The 15,611-nt window shown below is 37.9% G+C and overlaps 1 protein-coding gene across 1 annotated transcript; it reads right to left on the bottom strand.

The window, feature by feature from the left end:
* Positions 1-877: 877 nt before the first annotated feature.
* lss (lanosterol synthase (2,3-oxidosqualene-lanosterol cyclase)) lies at positions 878-15,253 on the bottom strand. Its single transcript, XM_062431421.1, has 22 exons — positions 15,160-15,253; positions 13,921-14,089; positions 13,626-13,764; positions 12,956-13,064; positions 12,342-12,463; positions 12,079-12,175; positions 10,782-10,917; positions 9,284-9,392; positions 8,803-8,921; positions 8,281-8,378; positions 8,087-8,114; positions 7,729-7,785; positions 6,959-7,030; positions 6,634-6,684; positions 6,352-6,501; positions 4,818-4,914; positions 4,290-4,395; positions 3,351-3,416; positions 3,171-3,251; positions 2,885-3,055; positions 1,622-1,700; positions 878-1,484 (listed from the first exon to the last, which is right to left on the bottom strand). The coding sequence occupies exons 1-22, from the start codon at positions 15,225-15,227 to the stop codon at positions 1,347-1,349; spliced, it is 2,262 nt and encodes a 753-aa protein (XP_062287405.1). The 5' UTR covers positions 15,228-15,253; the 3' UTR covers positions 878-1,346.
* Positions 15,254-15,611: the final 358 nt, after the last annotated feature.

Raw genomic sequence — 15,611 nt, 5'->3', positions numbered from 1 at the left:
TAAGAGAGTTTGACACATAAACTCTGTAAAACAACCATAACAAATAATATATAATGTGCTAATAAGGGATTTTTTATAGTGCAGGTATGCCAATTATTTTTTTTAACTTTTTGGGCAGAACCTGGCTGTCTGTTTCCAATCTTTATACAGAGCTAGGTTAAGTGACTGCTGGCTTTACCATCATATTAAACTGACTAATATTAAAGAGTGGTATTGACCTTCTCATCTAATTCATGCCAAGATAGCAAGTATGTGTTTTTCTTAAAATGTTCAACTATTCTTTTTAGAGCTGCAACTATTAATCAATCAACAGATAATTAATCAGCAACTATTTTGATAATGGATTAATTATTTTTAGTCATTGTTTTAAAGAAAAAATGCCCAAATTGTGCTGCTTCTCAAATAATCTCAAAATCTTTTATGTCTTACATGAGTAACTGAATATCAACACATCTGAAGACATCATCATGAACTCAATGACACTGTAGCAGTCGTTTTTCACTATTTTCTGACATTTTATAGAGAGAACATAATCAATAGATTATATGGCAGATTAGTCAATACTGAAAATAATTGGCAGCTGCAGCTCTAATTCCTTTAGAAACGTCACCATTAACTCATACATATTGTTACAGGTAATTTTCACTCTTATCTGACATTGCATTCAGAGGCAAATTTGTTGCTAATGAAAATAATCACCAGTTGCATAAACTAACATTTGGCCTTATCAGTTCAGATTGATCAGCGTCATGTTTGGTCTTTCTCCAAATGAAATAATTTGTTTTCATTTCCTGCATGCTCTGTGTTTGATATTCAGCTCAGCACAAAATAATGTGAAGCAACATCAACTAAAGACACACATTCATTTTAAATTATACCATAGAAAAATTCTTTATTCTAAATTCACATAATACATAATTAAAAGGAAGGAGACAGGGCTGTAAGGCAATGTGAACATACAGTAAACACATTTTTTTTTAACCACATTACCTACGTGTCTTGGATAGCAGCAGATCTTATCGTCATGGCTACAACAGACTAGCCACGCTGGAATGTCAACATAGACAGAAATTCAGAGAACGAAATGTTTTTTTTCTGATTGATTTATCTCTGAAATCACATCTGACACATCACACCACATGTCCATTGTGGAAATTTACACTTAAAAAAGGGCCACATGCATAATGCATAATGCATAATTTGTGGGCTGGCTTCACGTCATTAACACTCGTTACTCCATTGAGACAGTTCAGGTAGCGTCAGAAAATATACACTTTCCATTAAGTGTTTGAGCTTTTTGACAGACATTTACATGTAGTGTTCTCATCCATTTTTTTTAAAGGTCTTCACAGCTTGATCTTCCCAGTTAGGGGACTGAAGGGGTAAAGTGTTGAGAAGCGTCCGAGGGTCCAGATGGGGAAGACGTTTCTGTAGGAGGTGTAGCTGATAGCGCAGCTCTTGTTGAACACACCTGCAATATTCTCCTGATGAGAGGGAAGCAAATATTGTCATTAGATTAACTTCACTGTAGCTGTAATACTGGTGGAGTAAGCTGAGTATAATTAATAATAAAGAATATATGACATGTAAGTAAGAAAATATATGCAGGACAGAGACTCACCTGTGGCCAGTCTCCGTTGGGCAGCTGCTTGTCAATCAGCAGCTGGACTCCTCTCTCAATGGCCCGCTGGTCAGGATGTCTGTGTGAGAGAGAGAGAGAGAGAGAGAGAGAGAGAGAGAGAGAGAGAGAGAGAGAGAGAGAGAGAGAGAGAGAGAGAGAGAGAGAGAGAGAGAGAGAGAGAGAGAGAGAGAATGAGAGAGAGAGAGAGAGAGAGAGAGAGAGAGAATGAGAGAGTGAGTAAGTGAGTGAGTAAGTGAGTGAGTGAGTGAGTGTGAGAGAGAGAGAGAGAGAGATTAGAGATTAGAGATTTGACTGAATTTGAATTAATTAATTTTGATTAGATTCAACTTTACTATCAACAGCCGGATTTTCCTTTTTGTAGTGAGGTGAATATTCTGTGCAGACACATCTTAAAGGGGATAAATGATGCATTTTGTGATCTTCTGTCATTTATATACTATTATACTATTGGATGTTTATGTTATGAATGGTCAAAGCTGTAAAACTTGAGGTGAATGTTTGTAAAAATGCTCCCTGAAAGTCAAAATCCAGCCTGCCCTGAACACTCAGTTTGCAAAGTTATCTCTATTTCCTTCTCAAACTGATATCAAAGACTGTTCACGCATGCTCATTAACAGCTGTCTGTTCTGTAGCCCTCATAGCTCGCATATTTCATATAAGATACAGGTCAAACTAAACTCTATGAACATATGTGTGTCTGCCTATAAATGCAAAATCTGTACGCAAGGGACAGTAACCAGTCTGTGTAGCGAACAAAAAAGAGACAAAAAGCATTGGCTGAAATGTTGTCTGGTCCTAAAAAAAACTGACAAAATGTATAGATGCTTGTATATTATGTGGAAGAACATTATATTTATGTAACTAAAGAAAAAAACTGCTTTCAATTTGCTTCATCAAGTTCCTAATCAGAATGTAAACAATACAGGTACACCAGATGCCCCGAAAGTGATGATAGCTAGATGTGTTAACATTTCAAGTAAAGGACGAGAAAAAGAAGCAAAATCTGACAACTATTGTTTGCTTTGGTGGAGCTAAAACTGTCCTTAAATCACACCAAGATGTTCCAGAAAATCCCAGAATATAACAGTGTAGTCTTGGAAATGTGTGTCCTCGTAAAAGCACAGCATGCATGTTATCAAAGGCAATACAAAATAAATGAATAAAATGAAAATGAAAAAATATAATTAACATATATATAAATAACCAGCACATACAAATAATTGACGCTGAGGACTACTCTACCTGACAGCCATGAGGCCTAACAAAGCCCAGCAGGTGTTGTGGATCTGAGCCTCGCTGCTCTGGATGTAACAACGCTGCTCACACGACTCAAAGTCCTCCCCCCAGCCTCCGTCTGGCATCTGCCAATCCAGCAGGAACTGACAGGCTTTCTGCACCTCCACACACACATCCCTGGTAACAGAGGAGAAGCAGGGTAGTTTATAAAGTAAGAGAGGAGTTGATGGAGGTGATGTGTGGCTCTGCAAGTTAAGGTTATGATCTTATGGGTTAAATAATGGGTCCTTACTCATCCTTGTAGACGTGACCCATACAAGCAAAAGCTTCGAGGCCGAACCACGCTCCATATGTGAAGCACACTCCCCAAGACCTGAGAATGAGCCGAACATTAATTAATATTATTTTATCTAGACCGTGATCTGTTTTTTGGATTTGATATCAAGCAGTTAAACAGAAAGCAGAGTCTCACCCTTCCCAGGATCCATCAGGCCTCTGCACCTTCCTGCAGTACTCCAGTCCTTCTCTAAGGGTGGAGCTGGAGAGGGAATTAACAAACATAACATTTGATACTAAACTTTGTGTATGACATCTTCTGCAATCATGTGTGTCTCATTTAACAAAAACAAGATGTTTTTCATAAATCCAGAAATGTGTCCTCAAAGAATGTTTGAACCATGCAGTGGAAGCCACTTCAATCTGAATTTAGTATCTGAAGTTGTGTTTTTTTCATTCATTCCAATTAGTCTGATGTGTCTGTGCCATCCAGTGATTCAAAATAATATATTCATACAGAAATATACAGAACTGTGCAAAAGTTCAAGGCACTTTAGGTAGTTTGTATTGGTCCCTGGTTTATTCTGGTACATGAGAAGAACAAGGAGTCCTGCAGCAGATGGTTTGACCCCTCAGAGCCCTGATGTCAACATCATGGAGTCAGTCTGGGATTAACATGAAGAGACAGAAGCAGCTGAGACGCCTAAATCCACAGAAGAAGAAGCACTGTGGCAACAACAGACTTGACGAGTACCTGAAAAACTGTGAGCAGGTGCTGTTTTATCCTCCTTTGACTTTTAACACGTAAAACCTTTGCACAGTACTGCATATATATGTGTGTGTGTGTGTGTGAGAGAGGTATTACTCATGTTGTGTGGCGACATAAATCTGTTCCCACAGTAACATTGTGGGGGCATGCTTCCTTTTTTTGGTCGGACGAAATCAACCCTCCATGACGTGAATCATTCATTTAAGGGGTGAAGACTTGGTTAAGTGAAGGTTACAGTTAGGGTAAGTCTCCAGGAAATGAATAGAAGTCAATATAATTTCCTCTGAAGTGATATTAAATACTACTCTTTGTGTGTGTGTGTGTGTGTGTGTGTGTGTGTGTGTGTGTGTGTGTTATATAGTGTACCTTATCTCCTCAGCACGGTGTTCAGGATGGGCCTTCTGGAAATGCCTCAGAGCCTGCATAACGGCTGATGTACACTCCACATAGGTATAATCTATCATGATATCACCTGATTGTGTTTTTGTGTAAAAGAGAGGGAAAGAGAGAGAATCACAGTGATATTAATAAACATTACACAACACACGCTACATCCTCTTTTTAAAAAGGGAAACACACCAATATTGAACTCTTTGCCCTTTTATGAAAAGGGCAAAATATTTCAACATAATCCCGAGTTTAATGGAAAATGGAAAACATATTTTCAGGTTGAGTAACACTGGCAGTGCTGAGTAGTTGACTGAGCTCTTACGCAAAAAGGACTCAGGACTGTGATTTGAACAAGGTATGATGAATATGTGATGCTCTTATTAAATGTGAACATCAAAAAATCATTGCAGGGGCTTTTTATATCATGCCTTTGGTTAATTCATAATAATAATTAACACATAACATAATAAAAGACAATAGCAGACAATCAAGCATCAGACTCACCAAACACCTCAGAGGGGTTGAGCAGCTCCAGTAGTTTCCCTCCTCTCTTCGTTTCATACGTGGCAAACCCACCGTCTGAGTTTTTCATGCTCAGCAGCTGCAGGGAGAAGACGGACATGTGTTGAAAGAGTTGATCCACTAAAACACTAAAAGCAGCTATTTCTCAGTAGCAGGACTCAGGCTTCAGTATGGATTGCAGTCTGACGGCTCTTGCCTGTGTGTGTGGCAACGCTGAACAAATCTTTCAGCAAGTTGTTAATAAACCTGCACGTTTCATTACAGACTAAGTGTGTCAAATATGTAAAGACAGATTTTATGAAGGTGTCAAGCAACTGATCTTGTAACGCTCTTGTCTCCCTGCCTTTTTATTTTTTATTGTATATAGATCAGGATATCTGCACATTGTTTAAGTACAAATATAATGACTTTTAAGACCTTTTTAAAATCTCTTTAAGGAAAAAATAATGCCATTGTTGTAACTAATGATTATTTTATAGTTCAATCTGCTAATTATTTTTTTAATTTATTAATTTAAGTAGTAAAATCATCACAAAAATAATGATGATAACGATGAATAATATAAACTGAACAAATATAATTACGCTCAAATCAAATTTAATGCCTTAACTTCTACATTTTTCGATCTTGAATATCAAAAAGTAAATTTAAGACATTTGAAAGACTTTTTAAGGATCCGCGGGGACCCTGATATAGATATGTATGTTGAACTTTATTATTATTATTTAATATTTATTTAATTTCCTCTGTCACACTTTTTATAGCTCCCCTGTGCGCTCATAATCTCTCCAATATTGTACAAAGTTCATGAATCTTGAGGTGATACTGCCTCTGTTTGTCATATGCTTTTATAAAGCTCATCTACAATACCTTTTTAATACACAGTACGTAGGTGTAATTCCTATTTTCGAGGCCGACTGAACACAAAGAGCTCTTTCTCAAGGACATCTGACAATGAACAAAAGATTAAACGGATGATGTAATTTCTGAGTTTACACAACCGATGGAAAAAAACCAAAACATGGCAGCGTGAAACTTAAGTGAACTTTGTTTTCAAATCTTTAAATGGTCTGGCCCCGCTTTACCTCTCTGAGCTACTTCACCCCCCACGCTCCTGCTCGGTGCCTCAGGTCAGCTGATCTGCTGCTCCTGGAGGTACCGAGGTCAAAGCGGAAGCTCAGAGAGGAAAGAGCATTTTCTGTTGCCGCTCCTAAATTGTGGAACGAGCTTCCTCTAAATATCAGACTAGCTTCCTCACTGTCCATTTTTAAAACTCGTCTTAAAACCCATTTTTATTCCTTGGCTTTCAACCGTGCATGAGACTCTGCTCCTGTTTTAGTGCTTTATGGTTTGTTTTTAGTTATTGTTTTATTGTTTTTAATTTGTTTTAAAAACAATAAAAAATTATTTTAGTATTTATTTCTTTTTTCTTGTTTTATCCATTTATGTTTCAGCTGTGGTTGTTTTAAAGTGCTTTATAAATAAAGTTGAGTTGAGTTGAGAGTTGAGAACTGACCACGTTGACGGCATCGTAGAGGCGCTCTGAGCGGATCGGCTGGCTGATGGAGGAACAGAGCTCCTGCAGCAGCATCACTGACTTCAGGCCCTCGGCTGTGCAGTCGGCCACGATCCAGCCACAGTCGCGGGTACTGAAGGGGAAACCTCCCTGACAAAAATCAACACAGGGGTAAACAATGCATGTACAAACACACACATATATAAACAGAGGGCATTATTAGGGTGTTAAACTCTTATCTAACAATGATGTGAAAGGTGTTCTTGTGTCGTATAGTGTTACCTTGTTCATTTGTCTGTAGTATTTTTGGTATTCAGGAGGATTATCAGGAATCTAAAGGGAGTGGAAAACTTGTCAGGCAAAAGTAATCACTTATGTCAAGGATCATATTACACTCTTTTTACCTTTAGCACACTTTAAAGTCTTTGATAGAGAAAAAAGTGACACAAATAAGCACTACGAAAAAAGTAATAGCAGCAGATTTTTCATTTACAAAGTCAAAGTTTGAATAAAAAAGCTCATTTGTTGTGTATTTTTAAAGATAAATGAACACAAGTAAATGTCAGTATAGTGGAGGATGAGGTTTTGGAGGATCGGTGGGTCGTACCTGTGTGAGAGCGAGGAATTGATGGGCGTCTCGGAGGCACTCAGCGAGTCTGGGGTTATCCTGGGCTCCCGCCTGAAGGAAGACGCCAATAAACTTCTTATATAATAACTAGCTACATGATACATTTCAATCAGGATACGCTGCTAACCACTGAACTGAAACAACTCTTCTCAAGGTGATGAGTAATCTAAAACTAAGCAGTGAAAATGGTGAAATTTCTACTTGAATATTATTATATTTGAGTCTAGTGTTCGATTACAGCATCCAAACTGACATGCTTGGGTTTTTCTGGCTCAGTATTTGCATCCTATCTAAAGAGACGACTGTTTTCTGTGTCTCCTGGTAATTTTACATCAAGGAAAAGTTGACGTTGTATGTGGTGTCCCTCAGGGATCAAAACTGGGTCCACTGCTGTTCAGTTTGTACATAATAATAATAATTATGCAGATGACACCCAGTTATACTTCTAAAAGTCATCTGGAGACCTAAATCCTTTTAAAATCACTGAATGTCAAGCAACTTCTGGCAGCTCAAGAGAAATATGTTCTTAAGACATTACGAAAGAGGTCAGAAATCTGTCTATTATCCTCGATTTAGACATTAAAATCCAGAGCAACATAACAAAAACTACATTTTGTCATTAGATAAACTATTTCCTTCTTGTCTCAAAGTCCAACAACAATCACATTCATTTTCTTGTGTTTTATATACATAACGCATGCATGCTTGCATTAAAAACTCTTAATTTTGAGTGTCCAGGTTTGGGTTACCTCGAGGAAAGCCTGCACAGCAAAACAAGTGTCCCAGAGTTGAGATCCGTTGGTTCCCTGTGCACAACGAAAAGGAGAAAGTGGTCAAGTGTCTTCAATAAATAAACAACACTGTTTAAGTTAAATTCACTGAGAGCTCATATAGTTTGCAAAACAAAACACAAAGCATAGAGCTAGAGTTAGTACAACTTTCAAAGTCAGTCTATTTATTTTCTGATGCTTATCTGCATGTGAACTGGCTGAACTCTACTGAAAAAGTAGAGTTTCTATTTTGAGCTCCTCATCTGTCCTCAAAGGTGAAACTTCACGGTTCAAGAATTTCTTTTGTAAAGAAACAGAACTGAGAACAATCGCTCACCTGCATTTTCAAGCCGTCCAATCCCAACCTGGAACAGACAGAGCTTACTGTTAGTCACCCATTTTTTCACTTTACGTGTCATATATCAGAATATCCATCACATGAGATTTTCTTTAATACCAAATTCTGATCACGGATGGGACAGAAGTTTGTTTTGTGTTGGTTAAACATTGTTAGACACTCGGCTGACTCACCAGAGGTAGTCTGGGATCCTGGAGACATGCTCCTGAAAGACCGCAGAGGACGGACCGTCCACGTACCAACGAACCAGCATGTTGATCGTCTTGGAGATCTGTAGACAAAGGCCAGTGTTTCATAACAGCATGCTATTGTATTTTATATTTGACACACTTGTAACACCTTAGTCTTTTCTGTTTTAGTTTCATTTTGTATGTATTTATCTGTATTTCTTTACTCTTAAGTTTTTATGTTGTATGTCTCACCATAGAAGGGCCACCTAATGAGCCCTTAACGGGTTTTATTGACTCCTTCTGCACATTTTTCTTTTCTTAAAAAAAATTAAGAAAAATTCTGCATGTATTGCTTTTTTCTTGTATTATATATAGAAAATTGTCTTAACATACTGTATTCAATATGCATTCTTTGCTTTTGGATGTTACAGTGTCAATTAAAGGTTTGGACACACCTTTACCTTGAATGAGAAAGTATGTCTAAACTATGTATGGTGTGTTTTTTTTGGCACTGTGTTACATTACCGGTCCGATGCTGATACATTTAGTGAAACGGTCGTCGGCCTGGATGTGATCGTACAGCTCTTTGACAGCCATCCCCCTCAGCATGCTGCTGTGGTGGGCTTCGTACACGTTCAGCACCACTGTGGGGGCGACAGGAACAGAGCGGTCACGAGGTCAGCTGACATCGCAGTGATTCACAGAAACGAGTTTTTAGGGAAATCCCAGTAAAAAAAAACTTCTTCTTTATCATTGCAACAAAACGCACCGTTGCCATGGTTATGGATAAATGTTTGATTTTTTTGTGCATCACAGCTGAGTGTCTCTCTCGGTTGCGGAAAAGCATTACTAATCTGCAATGTGTCATCACCTTTAAGATCAAACTTTCACCTGTGGAAAATTCATTTCGACACCTTATTGCCCCATCTCGCCCCACATGCAGCTACATGTTAGTGTAGGCGGTGCAGTTTATCATTATGGTGTGTAATATTCTGGGCATGCTTACTGTAGGCGACGGTGAGCAGGGTGCTGTGAGGTGTGTATATGTCACAAGCTGCCACATTGTTCCTCTGAGCCGGCCAGTCGATGGTGGCGTAGTCCTGGACATAGAGCTCCTAGAAAAAGGACAAGAAAGAGCACATATTCATATTTTATGAAGGGTTATGGACATTTTTAAAACATATTTCATTGCTGGTGGCATTTTTATCGACCCTATTTTGTGCTCATCAGAGTTCAGAGACTGTCATAATCATATAAAAACTGCACTGGCTGCTCCCTCAGCATAGTTTTTAGGTGAATCACAGAAAAGGAAAATTCCACGCCTTGAATCTCCTGCATTGATTTACAGATGGTTGAGAAGTTAAAGAGATGGGGGGAAAAAATCATAAATATTAAATAAACGAGTGGAGAAACATGAGAAATGCAGATGGTTTTATACAGGGCATGAGGGGTCACTCAATCATTTGTCAAGTATCATATAAAATGATGTGAATGATGTACCGTGGCGTTCACGGACATCAGATTTAAACCAAACTGTGAACATCTATGTGAGATTTTAGAGACTCTGCATCCAGTAGAGTTCTGAGACTGGGATCAGATACAATTTAACTGGTTTTTCCTTTAATATGTCACCCATTATTCACTATTAGTCTGTGATGTTTGTTGTACTGTCATTTTCTTCTCACAACCTCAAATTACCCAAACCTGCAACATTCAACATTCAGATTAATACACAGTAGCAGCAAGTTTCTCTAGTAGAAAAAAAAGTTTAGATTAAAGAAAGGTGTTATTGTATTTGTAGTATCTGACAGCAAACGTCACAATTTACTATTTATAGTTCTTAAACTACTAAATATTGATGTTGTTGTAGTAATTTTTATCATTATTTAGATTTCTCTAATATTAGATTTAATCTTCAATTGAAAAAAAGAGGGCTTTTCTAACCAAGAGAAGGAAAAAAAAGAAATTTGATGAACAGTATTTAGTAGTTGTGTTTAAAGTGCTATATAAATAAAGTTGAAGTTAAACAATGACAATTAACCCTTTATGTCATTTATAAAGCGGATATATATTTGCGGTTTCCAGCTTCTTGAGTGGGACAGTTTGCTGCTTTTTTCTGTTTTAAATCACTGTGAAATGAACATAGTTGTTTCTTTGGCCGCTTGTTGAACCGAAAACGAACAAACATCATCTTGGTCTGTGAAATTGATGAATCTCACTTTTTCCTGATATTTCATTGCTTAAACAGCTAATTGATTAATCACACATAAAAGACAGATGAATCTATAAGGAATAATCATATGTTGATGCCCTAACTATTAATATTGAGTGCTGCATCATGAGGTATAATATTGCTACATCATCATCTTTGAAATTAAACACATAGAAAACAGCTATTTGCACCCAGGAATGAGAAGTACACTACTAAAGACTCTTCAGAGCTTTATCATTAACTTCTGGCTGTCAGTATGTCGCCCCCTTGTGGGATGACGAGGCTTCAGTACCTGTCTGAGGCTGAGGACCAGCGAGTCCTCCTCTGCTGCCAGTCTGACAGCGTAGCAGTAACTCATGGGGAGGTAAACCTGGCGACAGTGACACCACAGGGTGGAGGGGTGAGCTGGCATCCAGGTGGGGAACAACCTGGAAAAATGACAACAATGAATTTATACAGGAGGAAAATAAATGTTCACACGTCTAAAAAAATGTTTCCCTTCTTCCCCGTGGCAGAGATGTCAACAGCAGTGACTCAGTCTGTGTACTGGTGCAACATAATTGTGTTTTCTTTAAACCTTGGCTGAGATTTGAAGCTTGTGTAGTGAAGGATGGATGAAGCCTCTCTCTTTGTTTGTGCCAATAAAAAGATGTGAAGCTTTTTGGGGATTTAAACTCAAAGAGCACAGTGACATCTGGTGGTTTGCAGAAGAAGCTTAAGCACGACAACACAGCTGATTTATAGTTTTAATATCATCTGTTTGCTATAAAAATCCAACAAGCCTAGAAGTTGTTTTCTTTAATAGAAGCTATAATACTGTGTGCAGACGTGTTGCAGTACATACACACATCATTGTGAAATATAGTGCAATAAAATAATGAGTAAATGCATCTATATAAAGGACAGTTTGGTTCATACTGTATGAAAAACTGGTGTGGTGTCCACTATGGGCTCGTGTGATGTTTCATGTGTCATAGTGTAATGTGATTGGAGAATGACATGATATGAATTCCCTCTAATATCACAAATCATGTCGCAAATCAGACCTTGTTTTTTAAACATGTTTTTCACTTCAGCGTAATCTTATCTGTTTACCTGTATTCATTCATCATTTTCTTTTATTTTTTATTTATCTACCTGATATTGTTTTGCATTGTTGCTGTTGTTTCTCCTCAATGGTCTTTTGAGGTAAAATAAAGGTTAATAATAAAATAAATAATAAATAATTGCAATATCAGTAAAAATAATCACAATTATTAATTTTTTCCACAATCATTCAGCTCTAGTTTCAAGTGTAAATCGCCATATTTCTCCACTATTATAAAGTTTGTGTCACTTGTGTCACTTAAGTATATTGTTTATCTGAATTAAGCCTTTTCTGAAGCACGTGTGACGTCTGAAGCTGCAGAAATCATCATCATCATAAGTCACCTGTTGTTCTTCATTAGACGCAAACTCTGACCAAACACAATGAAACTGAGCTTCACAGGAGAGAAATATGCTTCACTGCTTTTGTATTATCCAGCAATCACTAATCTAAAGCTTGACTGAAGGGGTTAAAGAGAGTGTTATGGGATGTTTGAACGTACCACATCTCTGGCAGGAGTGTGTTCATCCCTTCCCAGCTGTAGACATTTAAAATGGCCAACCAGAATTTACCCCACGAAGGAATACCTGCTGCACCTCCTGTAACAAAAAGAAACATACACACATTTTCGGTTAACAGCTGCTAACTTCAGTAATATAAGATAAGCAGTAATTAATACTATCTGTAAATATTACTTGTAGCTTTAATACTATCTGACTCTGTGTTTCATGCTTTTAGGAACCATTCAACGTTTTTTCTTCAGACCTTTGCTGTGCAGGTTGTTTCTGGCTCGAACCATATCTGGATCATCAGGCTCCACTCCGAGGATCCTTAACGAGGTGTAGCTCAGCGCTGTGCCAAACACGGTCGACTTATCTTCAATATGTCTGCAATATAAATAAAACACACACCCACGATGCTGCTTAATCCATATTCCTGGTGTGCTGCCACTTTACGATTTAAGACTTTAATCCTGTAATTATTTTAAGTGGAATGATATTTTTTATTTAATACAACACCAGTTTCCATGTTGCAGCTCAATAACAAATATGACATTAACAGTAGATGCTTGTATGATGAATTTAACACTTTTAAAGACCTTTTTAGAGTGTAATTCAATACTTTTCATTGATCATATTGACCAGAGAAAGAAGGTATGATGGGAAACCAGTAGGGACAAAATTACCTACAATTATTTATTATTAATCACATTCTTTCAGTTCTTCTTAGCAGTATAAGTCCTAAAGATATAACTAATCAAATGAATGCCTAGACCTGAATAAGCAGCAGAAAATGGATTCACCAATTAAAACGTATATGCCTTCCTATAAGAAACTTGCACAATTCATATTTCTGAGATCAAGAGATTTTTCACTCACAGTCCCCAGCCTCCATCTGGCAGCTGAACGGAGCGCAGGTATCGCACCATTTCCTTCTTCCAGGCCGCTCCCAGAGGGATTTTAGCCACATGACACGTAATCAGGAGACCTGGGAAGCACAAACATGGACAGATGTAAAGGCGGAGAAGTACATGGATACAGCTGTTTTGTGATTATAGATTTGTGAGTTTGAAGAATTTTGAAGAGTTTTTCTCTGATCAGTGTACTGCTAACTGTTGAATGAAGCTCCTGTTAGTTTTTAAAAAATCCTTTTACTTTCACTCTTGTGAAGTTTATGTGTATGTTTACTATATTAATTCTAGTGCTGTACTTCATCTGAGGACTTTACTGATGATGCTGTGTTTCTTCCTAGCATGAACAACTTAACAAATTTGAGATCTAGTCTATACTTCCGTTAATCCAGTTTCTATAGTATAGTCATTTTAAAAACTTTAGTCTGACTGTTGTTTATGGTATCTTGTTTAGATTTGAAGAAGAACCTCAGAGTGAGTCTTCTGTCTTAAAGCTTTACTAGAAGTGTGTTTATCTCGCTGAACAGCTGTTCACCTACGCATAGTAAAGGGGAAGAGGATATTGGTTTTAAATGACAAAATATAGCCACTGCAAAGCCCAGGTGGGGACAGGTAGGGGTGAAGATGTCTTCTCTTACCTGGTAGCAGGAAGAGAGGGCCGCCGTAGTCTCCTGCCCAATGACCGTCCTCAGCTTGGAGGTGTCTGTAGAAGTTCATACCTTTCAGAGCAGCATCCACAGCCGTGTGGGCGGCTGGCGAGCCAGAGACGAACTTAGTCTGTGGGGAGGATTTGTGATTAGAGATGAACATGTTTTCCTACTAGTCCTGCTAAAGTTTCATGTGGCGCTCAAACAGGACAACAAACTATCCCAGAGAGCAGCACAGAAAACTAATTTCACTGTTATGAAGAGTGAGAGAAGATCCAATGCCCACCGTGTCGAGACCCAGCGAATGGGCTTCTAACATGGTCTGTTCTCTGTCTGGAGTTTCTTCATCTTCCACATAACGCCACGTCTGCCTGCCCTCCACATTGGTCAGCCTCCAGCGGCTCATGTCTGTGACGGGCTCCGTCTTGTACGGCCCTCCTCGCCTCCGCAGGTGTCTGGAAGAGACAACAAGTACTTTAATATGATAGTTAAACTAATTTAGTCTATATACTATTGGGTACTTTGTTGTAAATATAAGATACTATGATGTCTTGGAAGTATTTTCTCAGCTTGTCAACAGTGAATCCAATGATTCAGCAGGTGATGCTGCTGCTGGTTTTTTGGCTCATGTTTAAAGGTCTGACACACTGTCAAAAACTGTGTGTATAATATAAAGTAATTGAAGCATTTTCATTATAACTACAGTATGTTAAAGTCCCACAATGACTTGGTTAGAAAGTCTTCATAAAACTCATGATGGGGATCTGCACTTATACACGGATACCTGTACACTATTTTACAATTTAATACAACCTTTGCAAAGCTTATAAATGGTCATTTTTTGTGTCTTGTTATTCTATTTATTGATTAGACTTTTACTATTTTTACTGAAGAGCTGCTAAACAGATATCCAGGTGTGAGGAATACATTTACTCCTATTTGAGTCTGTCAGGGGCAAAAAGGCTGTTCAGTTTAATGGCATTGGTTGTCATATTTGTAAACATGTCTACATGATTACAAATAACATATATTACATGCATGTTGGTATATATCTCAAGAATATATTCCATACCAACAACCATCAGACTGTACAACAATGTTCAACACCACAGCTCCCAGTACCTCCCACTCCCACTAAAAAACACTGATGCTGTCCTTATTATGTAAATCCCAGGAACCTGTCATATTTCACATTTATATATTGCACATTTATATATATTGCATATTTACTGTAGTATTTCATTTTATTTATTTTTATCACTTTTACCCTTTTGCTGCAACTTTTTCCCCACTGTACTGCTGTGTCAATTTTGAATTTCAGTAAAGACGCATATTATAATATATTAATTTGTGCTGGGGTTGACAAAGTCAGAATATTTAATCAAGTTTTTATTTTATTTTTTTGCAAAATGTTATTACAGTATCAAAGTTAAAGAACTTAATTTATCTGACATTTACAGAAACTTACTGATGTAATAAAGTAGATTTTCGGACATTCTTCGTTAAATAAACATAAAATACTCACGTTCCCTCCGTCATCGCCGCAGTTGTCAGATACAGAGTTAAATCCTCCACTGAACAGAATGAATTCATTTCTTTTCACTCACTCTGAAGTTTCGGCCCCTTTCTGTGCTTCTAATGGGAATTGTAGTTCTTTAAGGAGCGTATAATAAGCGATTCAACGCGGCGTTGACTACATTTCCCAGCGGGCATAGCGGTGCCGTCCGACGCGCATTCTACATGGAGAGACATGAGCAGAGACGCGGCTGACCAATCACAGAGCGAGTGGGCGGTGAAGTGGGCGGGTCTGCAGTGAGCTCCTCCAATCAGAGCGCTCCTACAGTCAATAGTACACATGTGCTCACCCATAGATTATTATGACCAAATGACAGCCTGTTAAAGCTATGAATGACAGCTGGACCACATTTACATTAAAAATAACACTTTTATTCATTATTTGACTATTTGACAATTTCA

Source organism: Scomber scombrus, chromosome 13 (assembly GCF_963691925.1).
Source record: "Scomber scombrus chromosome 13, fScoSco1.1, whole genome shotgun sequence".
NCBI lineage: Eukaryota > Metazoa > Chordata > Actinopteri > Scombriformes > Scombridae > Scomber > Scomber scombrus.
Note: the sequence above shows the minus strand (reverse complement) of the source record. Positions and strands in the feature narration are given on the sequence as shown.